At 42.8% G+C, this 27346-nt stretch overlaps 1 protein-coding gene across 1 annotated transcript in view; it reads right to left on the bottom strand.

The window, feature by feature from the left end:
* Positions 1 to 6928: 6928 nt before the first annotated feature.
* srbd1 (S1 RNA binding domain 1) overlaps positions 6929 to 27346 on the bottom strand; it is a 117841-nt gene continuing 97423 nt past the window's right edge. Inside the window, exons 20-21 of the mRNA XM_056610247.1 lie at positions 19420 to 19604; positions 6929 to 7827 (exon numbers count right to left, since the gene is read on the bottom strand). Of these exons, the coding sequence (XP_056466222.1) occupies positions 7535 to 7827; positions 19420 to 19604 (478 nt within the window). The 3' untranslated portion in view covers positions 6929 to 7534. The remainder of the gene's footprint in view (positions 7828 to 19419; positions 19605 to 27346) is intronic.

Below are 27346 nucleotides of genomic sequence, written 5' to 3'. Positions count from 1 at the left end.
TGATTCACCGGATGTGACAGTGCACAAAGATCACCGAATGCGGAAGTACTACGTATCAGCGTGATAATCCCCTATGGGAACCAAATGCAGACTGCAGCTCAGGAAATGCAGCAAAAAGGGGATTTCATAAAGAACTCAAAAATCTCAATTTAAAGAACTGGCAGAAAAACACTTTTTGGAGACCACAAGGACAAAGCGAAATGACAAAATCACAAACCGACAAGGGACTTGTATATATGGGGAGAGACTGATCGGTGAATGAGGTGCAGGATAGGCAAGGTCACACAGGTATGGGGAATGAAGTGATGGCAGGCTTGATATGTGAATTGAGGGATACGCCTAAGGACATTTGGTTGACATGGGGAGAACACTCAACAACATAAAGAACATGACCTTGTGGTGTTTTTCATGCATATTTGGGGTTTTGAGGGAATAGAATTGCGTAGGCTACTGTTTAAGAAATAACCTAAATTACATATTTTATTCGAACAATGAGCTACATTTTTGTAATGAAAACCTCACCCCATTTAGCTAGCGTATATCCTAACCACAGGGGTTATTTTAAGAACTATGGCCATCATATTTTTTTCTGTAAAAAGCATGCATATAATCCTGTATTGAATACATGGATTCAAAATGAGGGATCTTTATGCTTGGACCCAGACGCATGGGGAAGTCATCACGTTCTTCCTCAACTCCAGAAGTTGCCAAATGTGTACCCAGCTGTGAAGCTTAAAGAGCCCATGCCATTAAAATCACATTTTTCCTATTGTTTGTTAAATAACATAGGTCTGAATAAGTTTGTGAGCTGTGGTAAGTTTGAAATCTATGCAGTTTGTCTGCTGAATGCAATAGGCAATGAAAGGAAAAAGGCAGAAGAAATGAGCCGATCTGGATAAGGTGACACTGTGACGTAGCGTTGTCAAACTATTATTCATGGCCCTGCCCACTTTGTTGTTTCGTAACCACCCACAAGAATTCTGAAAGAGTCGTGATTGAGCTAGTGCTAAATGCTAATACGTGTACGGTAGTTGCTTAGTTCGTAGTAACAGGCTAGTTACAGAATTTTGAATGCAATGGCAGAACGACATCGAAGTACATGAACTGCGACATGCTGCCTGCCGCCGGTTGCCACGAGGCACCACCGCCGCGAAGCACCACCGCCCGGCAGCGGGCAGCCAGGCGGTGGTGCCTCGCGCCGGCAGCAGGCAGCAGGCAGCGCGCGGTTCTGTCTACTACAGATTGGTTCTGTCTACTACAGATTGCAGCAGGCAGCGCGCGGTTCTGTCTACTACAGACTGTAACGCAAGTGTTGTACACTTCCTTGTTATTTGGATAACCGTTCTGCTGTTGGTGTGATGGCGCATAACACGTCGGACTCTCGTCTCTGGTATTTCTACAACGAGACTCGTAGTGGGGGTTATCTCAGCCATGGCCAAGGGATTGTTGACCGCGGTCGTCTCCCGCCGGAGTCTCGCTGCCGATGGACCACCGCCTCGGCTTCAGGAGGCGGTGATTAGCGCTGACCGCTGCCGAGGCGGTGAGAAGCAGGGCTCAAGCGGGATACATTCGCGGCCAACAATCCCCTTCTCCTCCATGTCGTGGTTCATGTACTTCAGGGAGTCAAAGCCAAAGTTCCTTTCCCCCAATTCATTCTCAACCATGGCTGCGATAACCCCCACTACGAGTCTCGTTGTAGAAATACCAGAGACGAGAGTCCGACGTGTGCGCCATCACACCAACAGCAGAACGGTTATCCAAATAACAAGGAAGTGTACAACACTTGCGTTAGAGTCCTGGGGCTCTACATCTAAATAATGTCATATAATACATAGATATCTATATCAAATAATACATATTATCACGGCCAAAATCTGTGTGCACCTCCAGACGATATAATGAATCACAAAGGACTTCGTCGGGTTCTCCGACGTCTCTGGTTCTTCCACTTCCACATCAATCTGAAGAAGACGCGGCCGTTTGAGATTCATAATAGCCTATCGTCTGGAGGCTCACACAGCTTTTGGCCGTGATAATATATATTATATATTATATGATATAGATATCTATGTATAATATGGGTTTCTAAGAGCCATTGCGATACATCCACCGTAAACAGAGCGCATGGTACCGTGGCTACAAGCTGCTCAGGGCCAGGTGATAATATATATTATATATTAGGCTATATGATATAGATATCTATGTATAATATGGGTTTCTAAGAGCCATTGCGATACATCCACCGTAAACTGAGCGCATGGTACCGTGGCTACAAGCTGCTCAGGGCCAGGTGATAATATATATTATATTATATTACATAGATATCTATGTATAATATGGGTTTCTACAAGCCATTGCGATACATCCACCGTAAACAGCGCATGGTACTGTGGCTACAAGCTGCTCAGGGCCACACCCCCACCCCCCTCCTTGACCTGCCTTGACACGCCCACCGTAACCAGAGCGAATGGTACTGTGGCTACAAGCTGCTCAGGGCCACACCCCCACCCCCCTCCTTGACCTGCCTTGACACGCCCACCGAAACAGCGCGTTTGGGGGAAGCTCAATGTGCGACTAGTTCGGAGTGGCTGTAACTCTGCACCACGGCTGAATTTCGGGGACGTCTTTGAATACTGTGTTTGTGGCCCACTAATACCTATATTAAAGCATCCATAAAATAGCATGGCATGGGATCTTTAAAGAACTAGGTGTGGGTTGTTGGAAGATGCTTTTTATACAGGTCATGCTCTTTTACATTAAGTGTAACTTTGATGGCTACACCCTGAATTAGCAGAGAGTAATAGTTTGATTATTTTGCGAGTAATTGTATCATGTAGCCTGTTTGTAAGGAATCATTTTATTGCCAAATATGTGAGCAATAATATTGCTATTTCTCATCCTAGATATGCAAGTGAAATGGCTCTGCCTCAGATGACCAAGAGGAGACATGTATGGCGGCATGTAGCTCAGGATGTAGAGCGGTTTGGCTGGTAACCGGAAGGTTTGATCCCTGGCTCCTCCTAGTGGAGTGTTGCTGCTCCCAATGAGCTGGCTGTCGCCTTGCATGGTTGACTCCGCCGTCGGTGTGTGAATGTGTGTATGAATGGGTGAATGTGAGGCAATATTGTAAAGCACTTTGAGTGGCAACTGGTTAGAAAATCGCTATATAAATGCATTCCATTTACAAGAGTTGATTCATTGTGGAAAGTTGTGAAGACCCAGAGGTACCCGGCCCTCTGCCAGCTTGCACTGTCTGCACTATGCCCATTTCATAGTCCACCGGTGGAATTGGTGGTGGCGGGGGGCTGCCTCTGATTTCATTCCTCTGTATAATTTGCTGCTTTTTTGCCCTTTGCCAATCTCATGCCGGTTTATTAGTTGTGGACTTGTTTAAAACGAACAAGATAGCTACTACCGAGTTTTCAAGAGCAGCGCTGAGCTGTTCGCCGACTGCAAAGGCTACCTAACCTTATAAATTAACCTAACCCCAAATTGCCTAATCCATCATCTCCTGTTTTCTGATATGTTCTTTTAAAGTCTCAACGTCTGTGGGGATCTTAGCAATTCCATTTTTCTTCTTAAAGGGAAAGATCGACTTCAGACACCATGTTGTATTCAAGACCGATAGCTAGACAGTAAGCTACAGGACAGACGTTTGCTGATTCAGCTCTCTTTAATGCTGGCCCCTCTCACAGTACGGTGGCTCAATAATATCAGCACAATCCTCTGGTGGGGGAATGTTTTAAATGGGTGTGACATTATCATGTGTTTGTGCACTAAGAATTTACCCTGGGAAAGAAAGTGAGTTTATATGTTTGTGGTGTTATTATATTACACCACAAACCCCCTCACATAACTCATACAATTTTAATAAAAATATGCATGTGAAAAAACTTGTGCTTGTAAGTACAGATGGAATATGAAAATGGTAATGTAGTTTTGTTTAACAAGGAAGTAGACACTGTAAAAACTGTAAAAAGTAATTTTGTCATCTACATGCTCTTCCCCAAGCTGTTCACACACAGCTTCATGCTATGCTTTTAGGGTTAAAACTAGCCCTGTTATTCCTTGGTCCCATGCACGTGTCTGTTCGTCATGGCAGCCTGTCTATTCCTGATCCAGCTCTGTCTTCTCTATATGTATTTGGTGGGCTCAGAGACTGTAAACTCTAATTGAAGAAGGCTGGTGCTTATGCTTTTGCAATTGTCTCCATGTTATTTATTTGTGCCATCTCTCTTCGTTTCTTCCTTTAATTAAGCATTGTGGCCGTTAATACATTTAGAATAGTAGATCTCACAGTAGCCTAATAGAAACACAAATAGAGCTTGGCAAGAGACACTATGCTGTGTATTGCACAGTATCCTATAGCAGTCCCCTGCACCCATGACCCAGGCCCTTATTTTTTAGACTGCCTGCAAAGCCATGCACACACACACACACCCAAGCCATTTATTAACTAGGTAGAGGTTAACGGTGAGGCTGGAGGGGACAGTGAATTGTTGGTAACGTAGTTATAATGTATAATGATAGCTGTCAGGGAGGAACATAATAAATATCTGCATCTGAGATTGCCTTGAGGAAGATGCAGGGACAGAAGTAGAGAGAAGCAGAAGGAGACATTGTGTAAGAGAGGCCCTAGAGCAGAACCCCCCCCCCATCCCACTGTTAATCAGATGGCTGCTTATACATAGCCATTTATCTTGCTCCTCATCTGGGGGAGGGGGGGAGGTTATAAGCTCTGTTGATGAGCTGTAATGAAAACAGCCACATTCCCTCCCACAGGAGCAGACCACCGCCAGGGCATGGGGGTGTTTGTTTATGTGGTTGGAAACTGAACGCTTAAGGATATGCTAATTTTCCATCCGTGTTAAATCTATTGGGAAGGCCTCTCTTAGTTAAAGTGACACTTTAAGGCACACTATAAAATTATTTCAGATGGCTAATGTAGTTCGGATCAGGGTGTTATCAGGGTAAGTGTTATTTCATTATTTAATGTTGGTGTGTGATGAGGGTTAGGGTTATGGTTAATGAGTGAGGTTAAAGTATCGAAAGTAAAACAAAAAAAAGGATTTCAGAGACAGAAACACATAGTGTGGAGCGTGACTGAACAAAGTGTGTGTGCATGTGTGTGTTGGCACAGTGAGTTGGTGTGAGTGTGTGTTGGCCCGGTGAGGTGGTGTGTGGGTGTCAAGAAGGAGAACTCATAAATCCCATGATCACACTGATGAGGTCACAAGCAGAAACCTGCAGAAAGCCTTTAATTTCCTGTCTCATTCCATCTCCCTCGCTCTCCATTCATCCCCCTGTACTCCAGGACTCCATGCATCACCACTCCTCTCTCCTTTACTAACGTGCTGAACTGTAGGCCACCTCCTCGTCCCCCCTGTGCTGCTGCGGCAGGCCTCTGAAGTTTCTTCAGACCGTACATAAACCCAATGAAGGATATGGGGGGTAAACTGTAGCACTAGGGACTTCAGAGTCGATAAAACTGATAAAGAAGTTACCAGTGCCTGGGTATGACGAAAACACGTTCAGATTATTGAAAAGAAAACTGCTCATCGTGGAGGAACTACAGGCCGTGGTGTTCTGTGACCAGTGTCAGTCTCTTTTATCTATCAAAATATCAACCTGTAGCCACGGAGAGCCAGAGAGGCTATATTCATCTCAGCAGTCGCCCAGCTTCCACTGTGAACATTATGTCCTACTGGAAATAGAAGATTGCTTCTAACCACTGCTATGTCACTGCGGCAGTCCCAGCTGCATGGAGAGACCAATACCAAGCAGCCACTGATTTTGTTTGACATTGTGTGTGTGTGTGTGTGCCAGTATCCCTCTATGGCAGAGTTGGTATTGTCATGCAAGCTCAGAAAAATTCTGACAAAACAGCGAGGAGACAGAACAACAGGAGAGATTTTGTCGGCCCCACACGTTCTATTTCATGAGTGAATTTGCCATCTGATCTCTCAAATCCACTTCCTACCATATCTGCTTCCCACTGTCAGAGCACCTGAGGTTCACTTGTGTTTTACTTCACTGTAAGGTTCATTAAAACAAATGAACATGAACATTCTCTTTATGAAAAATACAAATATAATACGTTTAGCTACACGGTGTGTCACTGAAAGATGTGAGCGAGAGAGTAAGGGAGTGTGAAGGAGATGCATGTCATGATTTACTCCTGGCTATTGATTTTCCGCCATGTTTCATCAGAAGCTCAAAGGCAACACCTGAGCCCAGTGAATGATAAGCAGCAGCCACCGTGGTGGAGACTGGTGAGCCTTTAACAGCGTCTCATCACAGGCTGACTGCTGGCAGTGTTCTGAAAACACTGTGCCTTGCTCTAAATTGTCTGTTCCATTTGTGTGCAAGGAAGGATTATTTGGGGTGCAGCTAAGTGCTGATATCTCAGGGTTTGCTATGAGGGGTAGAGGGGGGGGGGGATACTCTGCCAAACTACCAAATCCAAAGACAAAAATAATCAACACATTCCATACAAAAATCGAACTCATGGCAACAATTCCAGGAAGCTGCATTTTCCTTTGTAACAGAGGGGGCAAAGAAGGAGGCATGTGTACGAGTCCACTTAAATCATCTCCCAGAAAAAGCCTCTTGTGGTTCATTAACCTTGATGGAAGTCCTCTATGTGTATCTGTATATTTCATTGTTCTCAGCGTATATTAGCAGCACAGCTGTGAGGCGTTTGTATTCAGCAGTTTAAGCATTCAGGTATTGTATTCAGGGCACACCGGTGGATTACAGAGAACCATAGTTTTATGCATTTATCCCCGTCTCATAAACATAAACATCAGATAATGTGGACGGAGAGTCTGGGATTAATTTTGAAATAGCTGATGTGTGTAGGGTTTGTGTTTAAGGCAGAGTATGTCCTAGAATAATTATGTCTGGGACAAGCCTCAAAAAGCCTCCAGGTTTTTCAGCATTCTTGGATATCAATCCTATACAACCCTCACCTCAAAACAAAGGGAGTAATCCTTGTTTCTCCAACTCTTTATTTGCTTTGTGGTTCACGTCTCATTAACTGGATATTTTTCTTTGCCTTCCATTTCTTTGTCTCTTCCATAACCTTTTCTAACCACCCTCTACCTCGCCCGTGTGCTATCTTTAACACCATCTTTCTTATCCCCTTTCATCACTCCCAGGTGCACTTAAGAAACACACAAGATTGTGGGCATGTGTTTAATTGAACGTTATTTTCATGCTGGTTGTGAATCTTCATGAACTTGTTTGAAAAAGTAGATTCAAGCATCTAACGTGAAAGGTTTAACTATTATGTGTCAAAATATTTGGAAAGAACGTAATTCTAATCCAAATTCAAATCCAAAAATGGAAAAAATATAATTCTAACATCATAAAGTCCTTAATTTAGGTGAGGAGCCTAAGGATGTCCATTCTTGAGCAACTCCCACTGGAGCAGTCTGAGGAGGTCCTGACTGGCCCACCTCCTCCGGGAGAAGTCTGAGGAGGTCCTGACAGGACCACCTCCTCCTGGAGGGGTCTGAGGAGGTCCAGCCTCCTACTGGAGGACCCTGAGCAGGTCCAGGCCGATGCGGCCCCTCTGTGGGTCCACATTGAGGACCCGTACCTCCACCCTCTCCCCGGGGCCCAGGAACAGGCTGCGGCCCCGCTTGCTGGGGGGCAGCCTGTCTGCAGTGATGTTGCTCTTGTGTATGAGGCCGGATTTCCCCACACCGATGTCCACGAAGGCCCCGAACAGGGCCGTGTTCTCCACCCGGCCCGTCAGCACCGCACCCACCTGCAGGTCCCGCATGGACACCACCCCACGCTTAAAGTCCGCCTGCTCGAACCCTGGGAGGACATGGACAGAGGAGGAGGACGGAGGCCAGAGGGGTGAGGAGTTGGAGGAAGGAAAGGGTGAAATGTGGAACAGCGAAATGGGAACAAAGAAGATGGATGAATGGGTGTGAGAAAAGAAAATGATACTGAGTAAGTAAGTAGCAGAGGTGTCAAGTAACTAAGTACAAATACTTCGTTACCTTACTCAAGTAGAGAATTTGGGTATCTATACTTTACTGGAGTAATTATTTTTCAGCTTACTTTTTACTTCTACTTCTTACATTTTCACGCACTTATCTGTACTTTCTACTCCTTACTTTTTAAAAATGGCCTCGTTACTCCTATTTAATTTCGGCTTGTTTTTATTCCGCCGGCGTTCAAAAAAAAACCTATCCAGATAATTTGCGCCATCGGATAGAGTGAATTTGATTGGTTGGATGAGAATAGAAATATATGCCATTCTGACACCCTATTGGTTCATACGCGATACATGGCACCTGCGCATGACCAGAACCCGTCTACATTCTCTGACATGACATAAATCGCGCCACATTCCAGCTACGAAATAGCAGACGATGAGGGAAATGTCCCAACCAAGCACCAGTAGCCGCGTTTACATGGCACATCTGATCCGCATAAATTTGTTCCTAAAATTCCGAATGTACTGTATCGGCTACATGGCAGTAACAAAAGTGTCCGTTATGTCTCTCGCCTGACACATCTCTGGACCGGCGGCGACATAATAGTCTTATCACTATCGGGGATTTTAAATTTGATTTTAATGAAAGCACAGCAGGAGAGAGCTTTTCTCTGCCTGCTCCTTCAATTAAGAAGGAGGAGGACAGCGCAGCAACGTCAATTTCTCGTCAGATCTTTATATTTACCCTAAGCTCCGCCGCAAACAAGAGGAATTTGGATGCGAGTCCGCAGCCAAGACTGGTGGGAGAAAGTGGTCTTACGGGAATTTAGTGACCAGGAATCCTCGAAGGTCCAATTAGGAACTACTGCAGCTGCCATCTCTCTAAGTTAAGAAGTATTTTAACGTTCAGCCTGCAAAAGTTCTAGTAGTAGCCTACTCATTTACAGTTATCTCGGACGCGAGCGGACACTACGATACGCAAACACGTCATTAATAAACACCCATGTCCCGTAGCTTAGCAACCGGACACGCTTACCGGACTACTTTTACGGAGTGATAACAAAGACGTGAATCAGGCAATAAATCCACTTTCCTTGACAGCGGTGAAGTTCGGTGTGCTTAAAAGTACCGACGGAGCTCAGTGGACCAATTGCGAACTACTGCGGCTGCTCTAAGTTAAACCCCAATCTATTCGGAATAAGTGTATACATGGCGATTAAAACGGACTACACCACCTCTTCTATTCGGCATAGAATCTATGCCGAACAGATAATTGTATTCTGAATGAGGCGTATACATGATCATTTTCTGTTCCGCATATAAATCTATGCGGACCAGATGTGTCCATGTAAACGCGGCTAGTGAGGAGGTTGGTAGCCAAGAAGACCAGCCAACCCTTCTACATCCCTGGCCGTACCTGGAAGAATTTTTTGAAATGGTTGGATGCAAAAACCACTCAGTTCTTACTCGTTACATCTTAAATTCCTGCAGCTAAGCTTGGAACATACATTTACATTCCCAATAAAGGCTTTTGATAACATGCCTCTGAAGTTTGACTTTTTGCACCATTCCAATACTTACAGGGAACTAGTCATCATATCTTCCACTCCATGAAAAACATGTTAATGCTCAGTAGTACACATATATGGTTCTTTAATGTATTTGCATTGTACTAATATGCGTTCATTTTCAATGGGTATAAATGTGTCTGAAACAGGTGCATCCCAATTTTATCAACATTAACATTATAGTCATTAGATGGCCTTTAGAAAAATGTTTTTTGGAGGGAAGTGGGGCAGTGTGCTATAGAGGTGTGCTGTGTGTGTCACTAATTCACAGATGGGATAAATGCCGAGACCAAATTCCTTGTATGTGTGAGCATACTTGGCAAAAAAAGCTGATTGTAATTCTATAGGCCCCTATGGCACGGCCTACGCTTTTGTCCTTAATGCCATTTTTTCCCCCTTGCATTACTTTTACTTTAATACTTTAAGTAGTTTTGAAACCAGTACTTTTATACTTTTACTTAAAGGCCCACTATGCAACTTCGGGCATTTCTTCGCTGTTTTCTTGGTTTTGGCACGCACATTTCTCTACACAGCGCCCCCTACAGCTTCGTAGTAGATATTTTACAACACTGTCGTAACAACTCGTTGACGACCCTTCCCCATGCACTTCTACGCGAGCCATGTGCATTTGTTTTCAAAGAAGCCGGCAAATGCGTGGAGCCATGTCCGAAGTAGATGTTCATAAAGTGTAGGCAATTTTTAAAATGGTGTATTTGTATTGCAATAAACATAAATCCATCCTTTTTTATAGTTGACGGGGAGAATTTATATCCTAGATTATAATTGTTTTATCTTAGGTTGAACAGAACAATCAGTGTAAGAGTGTTGGCCAACATAATAATCTAACTAAACAAGAACCTGGATTCGGGGATTCAGTCTGTATCTGGGGGACGAGACAGACGAACTGAAAAACACCCATGGAAACAAAGGTGTTTATATGATTGCAACCAAGCAAGCTAGAAACATACAGGGCTCACAACAAAACGGTCGAGAAAACAATTTTTACAGGGCTCACAACAAAATGGTTGAACAAACAGATTTGTACAGAGACTATCAACATCAAGAATACCACGAAGACAAAAGTTCACCCAAGGGTACTTTCAATTTCAAAAGCAACACGGCCAAGTCGGCGTCTGATTTGCAGTCTTCTTTTTCTTTCAGTTCACGCTATTCCTGAAAAGCTAGCCCAACGTTAACTCGTGTCTGGCCTCTGTCGGTCAGTCTCCCTTTTCTCTTCTTCTGTTCCTCCGACATTGGGTTTCTCCGTCTCTTTTTAGTCGGCTGATCTATGATGAATGTAACAATCCCTTAGTTACTTGTGTTTATATCGAGCCGGTTCTGTGTTTGGTGGTCTGTGCCATAAAGCAATTCGTTACTTCGCGAGACCCGAGACTCCCGCGAGTGTGGGCGGCCGGCAGAAACATATTCCTTTTCTCCGCCAAGATGCGCAAGGGGGAGTCGAAACAACGAACAATCGAAAAAAAAAGTATGATAGAACCATCGCAATGACTCTTAGCCTGTTATATTAAGGTAAATCAAGCCAAAAAAGTTGCATAGTTCCCCTTTCACTCGTGTCTGATCTCTTTTCTGGTCCATTCTTCTTTTGTTCCACAGACAGTCGCCTCTTGGGTCCCTTATCAGTCGATGGATCCATGATGAATGCAACAATTGCCTCGCAACTGGCTGTTTATATCTAGCCGGTGCCATGTTTGGGTGTGTGTCTGTGCCGTAAAGCATTTTCGAAACTACAATCTGACTACATTTTCGAGGCGCGATTGGATACTTCCGCTGCGTCACATCCGGATTGTGTCGGTCCGAACAGAGCAAGTTGCATATGCGCTTTTTCCTTGGAGAGGTGACATGGGGCAATGACACACCCACCAAACGACCCAGAAATGGTTGCAGAACCATCAGAATAACTCTCAACCAGCATAATTAATGTAATTTGGGCTAAAAAAGTTGCATAGTGGGCCTTTAAGTAAAAAGCTTGAGTTGATACTTCAACTTCTACAGAAGTATTTTTAAACGCTAGTATCTATACTTCTACTTGAGTAATGAATGTGAATACTTTTGACACCTCTGGTAAGTAATAAGGTAGTGAGCAAATTAATTACATGAAAAGATATCTCATTACGAGCAATTTCTAATGTTCGCCTCTGTGTGCTAACATATGCCTCAGCTTACATGTCCACTCCACCTTCCACTGCCTCTGAGAGATCCTTTTCTTTCTGCATTAAGACAAACAAGTGAAGCTAGCGCTCCAGGAAATAGTCAGGACCAATCTTCCCCCTCAGTACAGATTTAATTCGGTAGCCTTGGGCCATCTTTGTTCTCAGCTGAGCAACAGCAAGGATCTCATAGGTATTAAGCAGCAACTGAATAGTTCCTACCGAAGAATGATCCTCAAAGCTTAAACCATCCCTTTAATTTCATTTAAAGTAATGGAAAAAACTAAAACCTACAGGAAAGGTGAAACCCGTATTTTTTTTAAATAATACATAATAACATGGATTACTTCATGATTTGATGCAAATAACATTTCAAATTAGATGAAAAAACATCAAAAAGGACTCAAAATAATTGTTTATAACATCATCCAAATAATTGTACAGGCCAAAAAAAAAGATGGGGAAAAAAAAAGGAAATGCAATGAAAAAAAGAAAAAGGAAAGAAATATAAATAAAGTGTCGTTGTCTTGACGCAATGCGAGTAAGTTAAAAACTATTTACATCAGCCGCAATGCGAATTTGTGGCATATTCCTATTAGTCGCCATGTGAAAAGAGGGATGGATTACAGCGCCTAGTGAAGACGATTTATGCTTCGAACTTTAACCAAAATATCCTATGTATTAAGATGATTAAGATTAAAAGTTTAACTTTTTAATTGTAAAATAGTCTAGTGAATGGCTGTTCGCATATGAGGGGGATTATGATAAGTGGGTGTGTTTGGGAAATGTTAAGTTTCTCTGTTCAATAACTAAAATACGCTATCCCCTTTTCATATAAAAGTGTTATCCACAAATGCACTTTTTCATGTAATCAAAAGCAACCGATATTCACGTCCCACAGTGCACGTAAACATTGGCTTGTAGCGTTGACTGCTATAGAGATGAATGATCAATACACAGTGTTTCCCACAAACAGGTAGCAAAGTGTGGTGCCCCTCTGGCGCCGGTGGGGGAATCGAGTGTCATGGTGCCGTGGCGGTCGGTAGAGTTGGTCATCAGGGTGTATGTATGCAGAGTGGGTGAAGCGGGCGGCGTTCAAACAAACACTTTCTGAAGCTGCCATGTTAAATATACACCTGTATGCTTATCTATTGTCACATGATGAGACAATTTTAAAGCTACAAGAAGCATTTTAAATCATTCAGCTCAATCTTAATTCTTTAAAGTAAATTCTTTAAGATTAGACAACTAAAAACATTTTTACCAGAACCCTGCCTGGTTTCATTCCTTGCCCCAACTCCATACATTACATGGCAGGCCAGTATAATTAGTTTGCTCATACAAAGACCTGGGGTCTCATTTATAACTGTTGCGTATGCACAAAACGGGGCTGAAATTGGCGTACGTGACTTTCCACGCCAAGGTTGTGATTAGGGCTGGGCGATATGACCAAAATATCATATCCCGATATAGGTCATTCATATCCCAATAATGACATATCACGATATAGCACATTTTCTGTAAATTCAATGAATAGATACCGTATTTTCCGCACTATAAGGAGTGCCGCAGCAGCTAAATTGAATGATGTGTACATATATAAGCCGCACTGGACTATAAACCGCAGGTGTTTTAATGTTTAATTACCATTAGGGCTTGCCCAAATGCCATTTTTCAGGCTTTGAATACTCGTTGGTTTTTCCGAGCGAATATTCGAATACTCGTTCCAGAAAAAAACACCATCAAAAACAACATTAATAATCCCTATATACTCCCTGGAACAGATTTTGACAGTATCTGCATATTTTGTTGAAGATTTAATAGCTTTTGAAGGTTAATTAGTAGGCCTAAGTAGGTTGAGGTTCCTTAGTTTTTCCCTGTGAAAGCGAACAGCTGTTGTTCCGTTCCAAATCAGCTGTCCTCTGCCGCACCGTTATATAAGCCGCAGAATAAAAAAAAAGAAAAAAAAAAAGGCGCGCCTTATAGTCTGAAAATTACGGTAGTTTATATAAAGTGACCTCGTCTCGTTCACTCTCCTCCATGTTTGTTTTTGTTGCGTTCATGTGCCTTGTGGAAGAATGTAAAGCGTCGTCCAAATGACGTAAAATATTACCGTAAAGAGTGTGATTTGCGACAAGACGATATAAACGATAGAGGATAATATGAAACGATAGACATTTTTATATCATCACACGATATATATCGTCATATCGCCCAGCCAGAGAAGAACGATTATGTTTTATCATCGCCCTTCATAAGTTTAATTTCAATCCGTATCATGCGTTCAATCTATGTAATAAGAATAATTTAAGTAAACTGCGTTATTTCTCAGTTATAACTCCAGAAACATCTCCTTAGAATTAAAATGAAAAAAATGTCTATATTTAATTCCGTCACTCCATACTGTCCACTGACGGCGCAATTGCATGGAATAAAGCATCTGTCCAACATGTGTCAATAACATAATATTTTTATGTGACACTGTAAACACATAATCAAATGGCAATGTGGAAAACCAAGCCACATACTCCTCATCACAATCGTTATATTATTGTCCGTTCCTCTTGATGCTTTTCATGACAAATCAAGCATTAAAAAGGGGTTATGTTCAAAAACATTTTACGTGGGTGATTACAAACTGATTATCCAAGGTGTGCTCGGTCAGTCTTATTACCGTAACCTTATAAATACAGCGGTGAGCCCCATGCGTAATGCTGCACCATAGCACTGCTGGCACTGCTGGAGGACCATGCAAATGGCAGGATTCGGAGGGAGGGGTTCTTCAGGGACCATAAGGATTTATTGGTACATAAAAATATGTACCTTTATGTAGGGCTGGGCGATATGGCCTAAAATAAAAATCCCAGATTTTTTCACAAAAAATCTGATTTCCGATTTAAATCGATTTACATAAAAAAGCATTATGGCAGGCCCTGCCATTGTAAACAGTGTAACCTGTAACATAACATAAAATGTAAAATATATAAAATATAAAATAAAATATTTCTGTAAACATAAAATTATTACTAATGATAAGAGGACTTCTAATAAAGTGCCAACATAAGATTCAAACTTTCAACACTGGTCATAAATATACAGTGTTTTGCAAACGGTAATTACCTTAAAAAAGTGAATAGCAACGGGAGAAGAATGAGGAAAAATACACACGCAGCTCTTTCCTTCACTCGTCTGTATTGAATGAGGAAGAGGAGCGCGATCCCCCTACTGGAGCCCCGAGGCATTACCAACAGATCGACGAATTACCAACAGATCGACGAATTATTAAACCACACAGATATATTTCAAACGATTTATGTTTACCTCAAAATTACGGTGGCGCTGAGCATTCACCAAATAAAAAAAAGTTTCACAGCTAATGTAGCCGTTAGCACACTCAGTATCTTGTAATTACGAGATAATATCTCGTAATTACGAGATAAGGATCTCGTAAATACGAGAAAAGATCTCGTAATTACAAGATAAGGATCTCGTAATTATGAGATAAGGATCTCGTAATTACGAGATAAGATATCATATTTACGACATAAGGATCTCGTTTACGAGAAAAGGATCACGCCTCTCATTCATCAATAACGTTGCTGGCTAGCTGCAGGCCGGCAAAGATAGAAAACTGGTTCCACTTCATCAAGGAAGTAGCCAGAAATAACTCGGGGATTGCTACTTGTGGTGTAAGCATGTAGCCATATGACCATACGGGAAAATCCATCGACAGCACCATTAATACATATGCCATAGGGTTTAAGTTTGTCGTATGAATCGACGTGCCACAAAAAGTTTGGACCTGGGTTTATGTAAAGAAGACGTCTTAGACGATTACGTTTCCTCAGTTGTACTCCTCGAGGGTCTAGGAGTAAGAGCAGGTGCCGTATAGTTGTTTGAGTCACTACCAAGCCTGCTTTTGTATCCGTGAAGCATCCCGTATTGGTTCAACTGCTCCTGCAGGAAGAGAGCCACTTGTAGCAGGTCCGACTGGGCTTTTCTCCTGAACAGTCCTAATGACCTCAGATGTCTGCGCAATGTTGACACTTATATTAATGCCCTCCTCACTTTTAAGGAACATCCATATTTCCCAATGCCTCAACCCGAGCAGGAAATAAAATACGATAGCGTCGGATAGCGTCATCTTTGCCTGCCAATGACTTCAGATGTCTGCCCAATGTTGATATACTTATATTAATGCCCTCCTCACTTTTTAAGGAACATCAATATTTCCCAATGCCTCAACCCGAGCAGGAGATTAAATACGATAGCGTCGGATAGCGTCATCTTTGCCTGCCTGCAGCTAGCCAGCAACGTTATTGATGAATGAGAGGCGTGATCCTTTTCTCGTAAACGAGATCCTTATGTCGTAAATATGATATCTTATCTCGTAATTACGAGATCCTTATCTCGTAATTACGAGATCCTGAGTGTGCTAACGGCTACATTAGCTGTGAAACTTTTTTTCATTTGGTGAATGCTCAGCGCCACCGTACAAAATAGATGATACATATATGAATAAATTGTTGTATACAACTTGTCACACTCGCTGCCATGTTTGTGGATCACTTTGGTAAATGCGCGCACTGTGCGGGGGGAGGTCTGAGCCCATTCCGAACTACGGGAGCTGAGAGGGAAGCGTTTGCGGATGTTGAAGAGAAAACCGATTTTTATTTAAACAAGTCGACGTGAGGTACACACTCAAATTAATCAATAAAATCGGTTTATCGCCCAGCCCTACCTTTGTGTCAGACCCATTATTTTTTAATCCTGGGACTGTGCACTCCGTGCCACTGACAGAGTTCACTGCTGCAGCAACATGTTGCCACTCACTATGCTTTTTGTTGTTAGTGATCCCAATCCCGTGACCGCCGAACAAAACTACTTTTCGGGCCTCCATCTCACCCACACGTGTCTCCACTTCAACCTCTGTGAAATTTCGCCTTTTTGCTTTCCTCAGTCCTTCTGCCATTGTTTCCGACAAGACATAATCCTTGCATCTGAGTCTGTTTTATATGCAGATCGCATTCATGAGGTCGTTTGCATTAACCATTTATGGTTAAAAAGGGGCGTGTACAAGGGGAACGGGAAGCAGATTCAGCTGCACACACTTGTAGGCACTCTGTGATTTATAAAGCAAAGATTGCTTAGAGGTGTGCGTACGCAGGGTTTTATAAGTCTGAATATTTTTTGGCGAACGCAAAACTTGGCTTTTGGGCGTACATACACTTTTATAAATGAGACCCCTGGACTTTATCATGGAGGAAGACCAGTCTGTTAAGTTTCATGTTGAGATTTACTCACCAAAATTGAGGTCAAAGTTTAGTTTTTGCCGAAATGTTTGCCTATGTTATTGGCAATCTTTAAATTCAGTGACTTTCAAAGAATGAATTGCAAAAAATAACTAAAGCTGGAGGTTTTTATTTCAAATACTGAACTTAAGACCTACCTCAACCAATATCAATCTGTTCTTGTATTTAACTTTTTTGGAAAAACAAAATCAATAGTATAATGTAACAAGATAAATATAATAATAAAAAGAATAATAGTCCTTCAACCGATCAGACTAACGATCGCTTCGATCACAACAGTCGCTCCCCTGTCATCATTGTGTTAAACCAGCCAATAGCGTGCCAGGGGGAAAAGCCAGCTTGGTGATTGGCTCCAGTAAAAGCGGATCGGAAACAGAAAGAAATGTATTGCTCTCCAGCCCCTGCTTCAGAGCGAATTCAAATCGCCGGCAGAACGGGCTGGGGGTGCCCAGTCTAATACCGTAGCCTATCTCATCTATAACCGCATTTCATATTAATTGCATCGTTTGCTGGGTTATCAACGTCATGTAAGCTGACTTAGGGTGCGGGATGTTCGATATCAATAACGTTGAGTTCATAAGGGCTAACATTATCTTTTCTGAGTTAACAATAATTTTGGGCAGGTGTTTTTGAGCACAGTATATCATACTAAACTTTGGTAAAACAGTCGCCGACCGTCCTCTCTGTGCCAAATATCCCGCTGCTGCGGGGTTTCCTTTGATAGGCGTGTTGAGAGGAGTAGCGGGCGAATCAGCTGTTTATAAGGGTACCTGGCACCACTGGCACGAATGCGCGCTTGTCTCTGTGTGTGCGTGTTCGTGTGCGTATGCATGTGTGAACGAGAATGTCAGGGAGAAAGAGTGCTATGAGGAGATGAATGAACGGAACGATATTTATATTTAAAAAATCGCAAAAAATAAGAAGAAGCGGAATCAATTTGTGGCGCTTGGTGTTGATTCTGTGGCGCTGCACCACACATTGGTCTATGTATTGGAAATACTGATACATATAACAGAAAGCCATGATTAAAGGTCTATGAATATAGTTTACTTCTATGGATGTTATTTCATTGGGGAGTCATGAGTCATGACTATCACCACGGACAACACTTCTCTCGACTATGTTAATGTAATATCCTGTTGTACCTAATATTTACTTTGCAGGAAAGAAATGTTTATTGGTAAAATCCCCTTTAGTGGGCAGAACGTTAAAAATAGCATTGGCAATGCAAAAGTATGTGTATACGTTGTACATAGTAGTGGTGCAACGGTTCACGGGTTACCCGTGATCAGTGTTGCCACAGTTATCTTGAAAAAGTAATCTAGTTACTCCTTGAAATAGTAACTTAGTAACTTTACTGATTGCTTGATTTTAACAGTAACTAAGTTAGATTACAAGTTACTTTATTAGTTACATTAAGCTGCGACAACACCCCCTGCCGTCTCAAAATAAAAAATTACAACCGGTTTTGCCAATACTAACTCCCCAGACCGCCTGCTCCATCTGACCGAAGCCAACTGCATCACTGCCAACCGCGTGTCTCGACTGTTTGTTTTTTAGTGCGTACCACCAGGCCTGAAAAAGATTCTTTGGGAAACACTAAAAATTAACTTTTGAAAAAGATACTAAAGTATTCTGAACTTAATCAAGTTGTCACAGTAAAACATCAAGAACCTGCTTCCACTTTATCAAACTTCTTTCATGATATCAACAAGCCTTTAATGACAAACGTGGACATGTCTCCAGTGGACGGTCAAACTAGGGGTCGATTATTATTATATGTTTTTTAGCGAAACGCATTTATCGCTGCCTAAATGGCTATTTTTTAGCCATTATTTTTTCTTATAGTAAAGACAAAAATCTCCATTCCACATCAAACATGCTGCTGGAGGAATCCCACCGTGTTGGAGACGAAAAGCGAGTCTTGCAGGCTCCACAGGACTGCACCTGAACCAACTGGCTCATTTTCCCGTGCATGATATGCCCATTATGAGATGTCAACTGTGGACTATCGAGGTTAAGTGTTTTTATGTATTTTACCATTGTTTAAACATTGAGTTTGAAACAGCGAGGCTCAAGCTTGATATAATGGATGGCAATGGATAACCTCTGATACAGGCCAATGTATTGAGCAGTGCCGGAAGTTAAACACGGCTGTATGGTGGTGCCCGCGTGATCGCCCTCTTAGGTAACAATCCACTCAAATTCCAATTAAGACACACTCCTTTGAAACTATGGGTACATACAATTAAAAAGTGGCATGTACGTTGTGCAAAGTTTCAATGCAATTGCACCCCAGCAATAGCATTATTCATGGGCATGCAAGCTAGAAAGCCCACACACAGTATTCTGGATGACGGATCGCACCCCCCAAAAAAAGAGGAACTAATTAACTGCAGCTGATTGCCTTGTCTTACCCTGGCGTATGTCAAAGCCGGGGGGCTGGGTGAGGCCCTCCACGATGAGCTGCAGCGTCTCAGGGATAGTGTCTAGAGTCCTGGCCAGATGCTCCAGGCAGCTGGCCTGAACCTGGGTCTCCACACACCTCCGCAGCCCCTCGCTACCGATCTGGGCCATGCTGCCACCGACTAGGGACACCAATCTGAAGAGGTAGGGCAGACAGGGCAAAGGCTGTGAGGGACTAAGTCTAAATTGGTTCAAACAAACAAAATAACCAGAATTTTACAAAATAAATGATATCATTCATTGAAGGAGATAGTATTTCAATAATTTATAAATAAATACATGTATATTTATTCACTTTTAAGTTCACAAACACAAGCAAAATACATCAACAAATCACGACCGCAAAAACAAAACATAAACGACTTGGCTCATTGTTCAGTCAAAGGGAATTTATGAGACCGCTTAATTGCCCTTTACTTAACTCTATATGCATGAAATTTTTACCAAAGACTAGCGGTTAACAAAAAAGTTTTATTATAAGAATGTACTAAGTACCATTGAATAATGTCTGGATGTGGTGCTTCTGTGGGCTGCATATACAGGTTCGCCATCACTTAATGAGCAGTAGCTTTTTTATTTAAGACCGCATGATGAAAACTAGAAAGACATTGCAAGAACAGACAAATTAAGAGGATTCAGCCTTCGTTGCATCAGCTGAACCAGCAGATAAAGAAGGATACCGTCCTACCTTTGAGCAGTAGAGGCAGAAACAACTAGTGTAAGATACCTGTAAGATATATTGGCAGTGTAGGACATGCTGTATATGCATGCTACATGTACATGATGCCTTACATCAGTGATCTGATCCAGCCTTACACCCCAACTCGGGCTCTGAGGTCTGTGGATCAGAATCTGTTGACGTTGCCACACACTCGTTTCCGGACCAGAGGAGACAGATCCTTCCAGGCTGTTGCTCCCAGGCTCTGGAACGATCTTCCGCTCTCTCTGCGTTCGATGGAGTCTGTTGACTCCTTCAAAAAGCAACTAAAGACCTATTTGTTTGCTCATGCTTTTGCTTAGCTGTCTTGGGGCTGCTATGTTTGTCACCTAGTTGTCTTGGCCTTTTAAACTTAAATTTGTATGTACTTCTTAACTGTGTATTGTTATTGTTTTTGTTTTAACTGTGAAGCGCTTTGTGACCCTGGTCTGTGAAAGGCGCTGTACAAATAAAGCTTACTTACTTACTTACTTACTTACATGTAGCAGCTCCTCCTAGCTGAGCGTTGATGTGTCCCTGAGCAAGACATTTAACCCTAACTGCTCCTGACGAGCTGGCTGTCGCCTTGCATGGTTGACTCTGCCGTTGGTGTGTCAATGTGTGTATTAACCGATGTAAGTCGCTTTGGATAAAAGTGTCTGCTAAATGCCCTAACTATAACAAGTTTACTGTGTTTGCTAGAAGACATGCTAACATGATGGCTGCTCAGTCCTGCAAAAAAAATTTGAAGATGAGCTGTAATGTTGCCGTTTTATGAGAGGCCTCTTTGTATCCCATACAAAATAACTAAACCAGCTATTGAGGTTTTCGATAGTTTTATGTGAGAAGAAATTTGAATCAACCAAATCTGTTTGTTCGGTTGACCGGTTTGTTAGAACTGCCTCGGCCATAGCCTCCATGGCCAGAGCCAACAGGAGAGGCAAAGAGGACAGCCCTTTCTTGTCGCTCTTTGAGTGAAGAAATTGGGAGATCACAATCCCCTAGCAATTACTGCGGCATGAGAAGGAAACCTGACCCACACAATAAATTGTCTGCTAGACCAAATTAATATAATGTGTGAAACAGATAAGCCATTCAATGCGGTCAAATGCCTTTAAAGCATTAAATGCGCAACAAGACCATCTATGGACTGCTGATGAAAAGACTGAATTGTTTTCAGTAACATGCAAATATTGTTACATGAGTTAGGACCTTGCATAATACTTATTTGGTCCTGCATTTCAGTTCAGTGTCTGGTCATGAAATTAGCCTTCAGGAGTCACACTCCTCAGGCCCTTACTTTACCCTGACCTTCATTTGAATAAATATTAGTCTCCACACAACTATATAATTCAAATCCTAACAAAGGGCATTAACAATCTCTGATGAGGGATTTATGAATGAGTTCCTGACATTTAGATCTGACATTTTAGAGAACACACTATTAAGGAAATCACTGGGATTACCAGGGGTTAGTAGATATTTATGATAGCAACTTATTCTCCATAAAACACACTTTTAATAATTAAAGAGTCTGCAAGTGTCCTTAATGCAGTTTGTACATTTAAATGTTTTTTCCAAAATAAAATAGCCAAACCTCTCCTCCTTGTTGTAAAGGAAGAACTTAATACCTTCCCAAACCTGTCCCCCTTGTTGCAATTTGAAATGTTCAGCAACATTTAAGTGGGTCTCCTGCAGAAGCCTAATATCTACCCCTTCTATCTTAAGCTAAGTCAAGACCTTTCTGTTTGTATGGTGTATTGACACCATTTACATTCCAGGTGTAAAGTTGTCACTCCCCACATAAGACATATTAACCGCTTTTAAGGGACATTGTAGAAACCAACTTCCATCACATAAACAAAAATGAGTCAGTCTGGAAATTCCTGAGTGACCCTGAGTGAGGCAGGGTAGAGGCAGGGTAGAGGCTGTCCTCTGCGTGTCCCACAAGGCAATTGTTCTTTCTCCTGCATGTATTCCAAGTCATCAATATGATCCCTCATGTCAACACCAGCTTTTCCAATGCTTGCCCTCAACAGGATAAGCAGCATCTCCCAGTGCTGAAGTCCTAGGGCCCTATCTTGCATCCGGCGCAAGTGACTTAGTCACTGGCGCATGTGTCGTTGCTAGTTTACAACTGGCGCAGAGCGTTCTTTTCCCACCACCGCCACTCGCCGGTAAATTAGGGACTGATCATGCGCCCCAAGGGGCGGTTTGGCGGAAGGAGGAGGCGTGTTCTGGCGCAAACGGTATTTTGCCGTTTCTGAATACCATTGCGCTACTGACCAGGAAATACCTGGTTTAAAGTCAGTGGCGCGTTGTTCAGATGCTATTTTAAGGGAGCATGCATACATGCGCATGCGATGCATACGGATTGCTTGTGCACCTCGCGCATACACTTTGCTTCTCCCATCTACCTAGCCGCACATTCTTGGTAAATTATTTGGGAAAGAACAGCTGATGCAGCGGTAATAAGTTGTACTTTTAAATCAATGCATCTGCAAACACCGTACAGCAAACACATATTTTCTTGACACATACATCGTGTAGGCCTACATGCCCATAACTTTTAGGATTGATGAGTATTTGATCGTGAAAAACATTGTTTTACCGCGAGTGAGTGTTAAAAAGAATGAATGAATGCGGGCGCGCGTGTGTGCTCTGTTTAAACACACGCAAACTAAACACGTAACGCATAATACAATCAATGGCAATGTCTATTACCGTCTATTACCACATGCATATTAGGATAGCATACAATACTGATAAGAAACAATGTTTATAATGTATTGCGTATATCATTAAATAGAACCACAGTTACCGCATATCATATGTTATATCATATAGCCTACGTTTTCTTTGCCGAAATTTATTTGAGGACTCAGTATTTCTGAAGTTGTGGAAGAAAACCCCTAATTCCATGTGTGAATTAGGCCATATTATTTGGCAATAAACTGAGCCATTTGCAGTTTGAAATTCATGTGCATCTGTCTCATCGGAGACTGCAGACGCGCTGTCAAAATATCCACTCGTCCGATTCAAATGCCCTCATGGCTCTTAAAGGGGATGGGAGCTGGCACTCTCATTGGTTTGTTGGACGTTACGCCCAAACCACACCTACGGGTAACTAGGCTGCTTCAGACCAACCCTTTTGACACTGTGGACACTTGCGCCGCGACGCAAGTGTCATTTATCCGCCTGTAAAATAGCGATAGCGCCGTAGAACCGCCCACAAAGCTACTTGGGCTTTGCGCTTCCCACTTGCGTTTCAGACCGTTAAAATAGGGCCCCTAGTCTCTGTCTCTGGTCCCTTTTTCCTAGGCGTGATCATTGATAGGAATAATCTGTAGTCACTAAGTGTGGGTTAAATTAGGTTGGTTAAAACGTAAGCTACCCTAGCTCGTCAGCTCAATGTGTCCCACTGCAGGTTTTTCTTTACGGCATGGTTGTAGTATGTGGTCAATACACATTCCAGGATGTGAAATCATGAAAAGTAACAAAATGTTTTTAGCTAAACTGAGCTCAACCTCTCTTCAAGCCACCATCTTGAAATCATTTTTCATCATCATATATTAATGATACATTTAAATATGTGCGTTTGTGGGAGAGAAATGTTTTGTGTGTGTCCATATTGGTTTTAGGGTTCATGCAGGCGTGCCTGTTTGTGACATTGTTGGGAAAATAGTCTTAATGGTGATCCCAGTTTGTGTGCCAAGTCTCCTGTTGACTGAGAGAAAAAATAATTTTTACTAGTTTAGCTGGCTAAAAAATGGAAATAAAATAAGAAAGTTTTTCCATCACTAAATGCACACCTCTTTAGTGGAAATAATTGATTAAATACACATACATTTGTTTAGTCTACATGCAGAGAGCCAGACAGCAGTGGCCATAAGGAGAATGCAAAGCTGTTGCTCACTGGAGAATTATGTTTGTTTGGTGTACATACGAGACGTGTGAACTATGTGCTCCTGGTGTGTTGGGTCCCTGGTTAAGTTAATGTAATGTTGAAATCGTTGATAGACATGAATGTGTAGGTCTGGACCAGTTGGGCAATGCTGCAGATGGAAATCACCACGGCAGCCTGACGCCAAAGAGACTTTGCAGCTGTCCCCCATCTTGTGACGGATAGGACAGGTGGGTCGATGCGACTGGCGCACACACTAGGAAAGACACGCTGAGGGCCATGTGCAAATTTTGCAGGGAGACCCACAGCAGGAATGTAACTTGACTCAGCTTGTGTACCAACTATGTCTGAGACAATTGTGAATGATGAGGTTCCTGCCAGCTCCAATATCTCTGCCATCGTACCTCTTGCACACCCAACCAAGAAACACAATGCCTCGATCCCTCAACGAGAGCCAGTCACTTTGGGAGAATTAGAAGCTAAATGGTAGCTAAATTGAAGCTAAATCGTGCCACAGCTAAGCCCTGCCTAGGAGAGCAGCACAATTGACGTTTTGTAGTTGCACAATGGCAGATCACTCTTCAATTTAACCTCATCAATTCAAAATAGAATTGGGGCTTTGGACACACTGAGCTCCTCCAAAGCCAGTGTTTTTCTACTCAACAGGGCTTGGAGTAAGCAATCTTATCCCATGTGAAGTTCTGAACACAGGCCGGTGAACCACTAGACAGTGTCATAGTGATATGATGCTATGGTAATTAACTGGACCTGACTAATGTCTCCAACTCAAACATGGTCCTCCACCATTTCATAACCCTTTCTGACCGCGGTCACTTTCTGAATTCTCTGGAAACTTTCTTTAAATGCAACTGATTGGATGGGATAATAGGTGGCCATCCTACACCATTACACAATGACAGGTTTGATGATCATATATCTCATATCAATATATAACATAGGTCTACTTACGAAGACTTGACTTACGAAATAAAACAATTAAATGAATAACACAAATATGAAGACTGAAAGAAAAATAAATGGCGGAGATGATCACAGTCATTATTTTGTCCAGCTATACAGTCAATACCTCACAGTTACAAAAACGTCAGCTACAGCTAGGGGATAGTTGTCTTGCCAAAGGACACCTTAACATGATTTTGAAAGATGAACAGGGAAATTGAACCAACTATCACAGAAATCAGGTTAGAAAAACATGAGAACTGCAAAGAGAAGCAGGGGAGGAGAAGATTTGATACCCAAAAGCAAATAGAAAAGAGGATGATGTGGATGAAGTGTTGGGGGGAGGATGGTGAGAAAATCGATCAAAAGAGGAGACAGAGAGAAGACAAAGCAGGAGGCATATTAGAAGAAAGAAGAAAGGAAAAAGGAAATGCAGTGGATTAATGAACCAAGTATCCTGCACCAGGATGGAGTCAGTGGGCGTACCTTGTGTGTGTGTGTGGGTGGGTGCTTGTTTGTGTGTGTCGTATGTGTGCATCATATCGTTTATCCAGGTGGGTGCTAGTATTTAAGAGGTACCAGGAGTCAAGGGGGCCCTCCGACTAGAAGGCACAAACCCACTGCACATATTCCTTGTGTGTTATTGTGTGTATGGTGTGTGTTTTGGTGGTATGACCAACTTAATAGGTTCCACTGAGATATATAATCTAGCACACACACATTGGGCCCTATCTTGCATCCGGCGCAAGTGACTTAGTCACTGGCGCATGTGTCGTTGCTAGTTTACAACTGGCGCAGAGCGTTCTTTTCCCACCAGCACCACTCGCCGGTAAATTAGGGATTGATCATGCGCCCTAAGGGGCGGTTCGGCGGAAGGAGGAGGCGTGTTCTGGCGCAAACAGTATTTTGCCGTCTCTGAATACCATTGCGCTACTGACCAGGAAATACCTGGTTTAAAGTCAGTGGCGCGTTGTTCAGAGGCTATTTTAAGGGCGCATGCATACATGCGCATGCCATGCTGCTTGTGCACCTCGCGCATACACTTTGCTTCTCTCATCTACCTAGCCGCACATTCTTGGTAAATTATTTGGGAAAGAACAGCTGATGCAGCGGTAATAAGTTGTACTTTTAAATCAATGCATCTGCAAACACCGTACAGCAAACACATATTTTCTTGACACAGACATCGTGTGGGCCTACATGCCCATAACTTTTATGATTGATGAGTAGGCCTATTTGATAGTGAAAAACATTGTTTTACCGCGAGTGAGTGTTAAAAAGAATGAATGAATGCGGGCGCGCGTGTGTGCTCTGTTTAAACACACGCAAACTAAACAATCTCATCATCATCTCATCTTCGTACGGTTATCCGGGGTCGGGTCGCGGGGGGAGCAGCTCAAGCAGGGGACCCCAGACTTCCCTTTCCCGGGCCACATTGACCAGCTCTGACGGGGGGATCCCGAGGCGTTCCCAGGCCAGTGTTGAGATATAATCTCTCCACCTAGTCCTGGGTCTTCCCCGAGGTCTCCTCCCCACTGGACGTGCCTGAAACACCTCCCAAGGAAGGCGCCCAGTGGGCATCGTTACCAGATGCCTGAACCACCTCAGCTGACTCCTTTCTAAGTAAAGGAGCAGCGGCTCTAATCCGAGTTCCTCACGGATGGCTGAGCTTCTCACCCTATCCCTAAGGGAGACGCCAGCCACCCTTCTGAGAAAACTCATCTCGGCCGCTTGTACCCGCGATCTCGTCCTTTCGGTCATCACCCAACCCTCATGACCATAGGTGAGGATAGGAACGAAGATCGACCGGTAGATCGAGAGCTTTGCCTTGCGGCTCAGCTCTTTTCGTAACAACGGTGCGGTAAAGCGAACGCAATACCGCCCCCGCTGCTCCGATTCTCCGGCCAATCTCACGCTCCATAGTTCCCTCACTCGCGAACAAGACCCCGAGGTACTTGAACTCCTTCACTTGGGCAAACTAAACACGTAACGCATAATACAATCAATGGCAATGTCTATTACCGCGGGGACACATGCATATTAGGATAGCATACAATACTGATAAGAAACAATGTTTATAATGTATTGCGTATATCATTAAATAGAACCACAGTTACCGCATATCATATGTTATAGCCTAGGCTATCATACGTTTTCTATCATACGATTTATTTGAGGACTCAGTATTTCTGAAGTTGTGGAAGAAACCCCCTTATTCCATGTGTGAATTAAGCCATATTATTTGGCAATAAACTACCGGTAAGCCATTTGCAGTTTGAAATTCATGTGCATCTGTCTCATCGGAGACTGCAGACGC

Source organism: Gadus chalcogrammus, chromosome 15, assembly GCF_026213295.1.
Source record: "Gadus chalcogrammus isolate NIFS_2021 chromosome 15, NIFS_Gcha_1.0, whole genome shotgun sequence".
NCBI lineage: Eukaryota > Metazoa > Chordata > Actinopteri > Gadiformes > Gadidae > Gadus > Gadus chalcogrammus.
The sequence above is the reverse complement of the archived record's forward strand: the minus strand, read 5'-3'. Positions and strand labels throughout refer to the sequence as shown.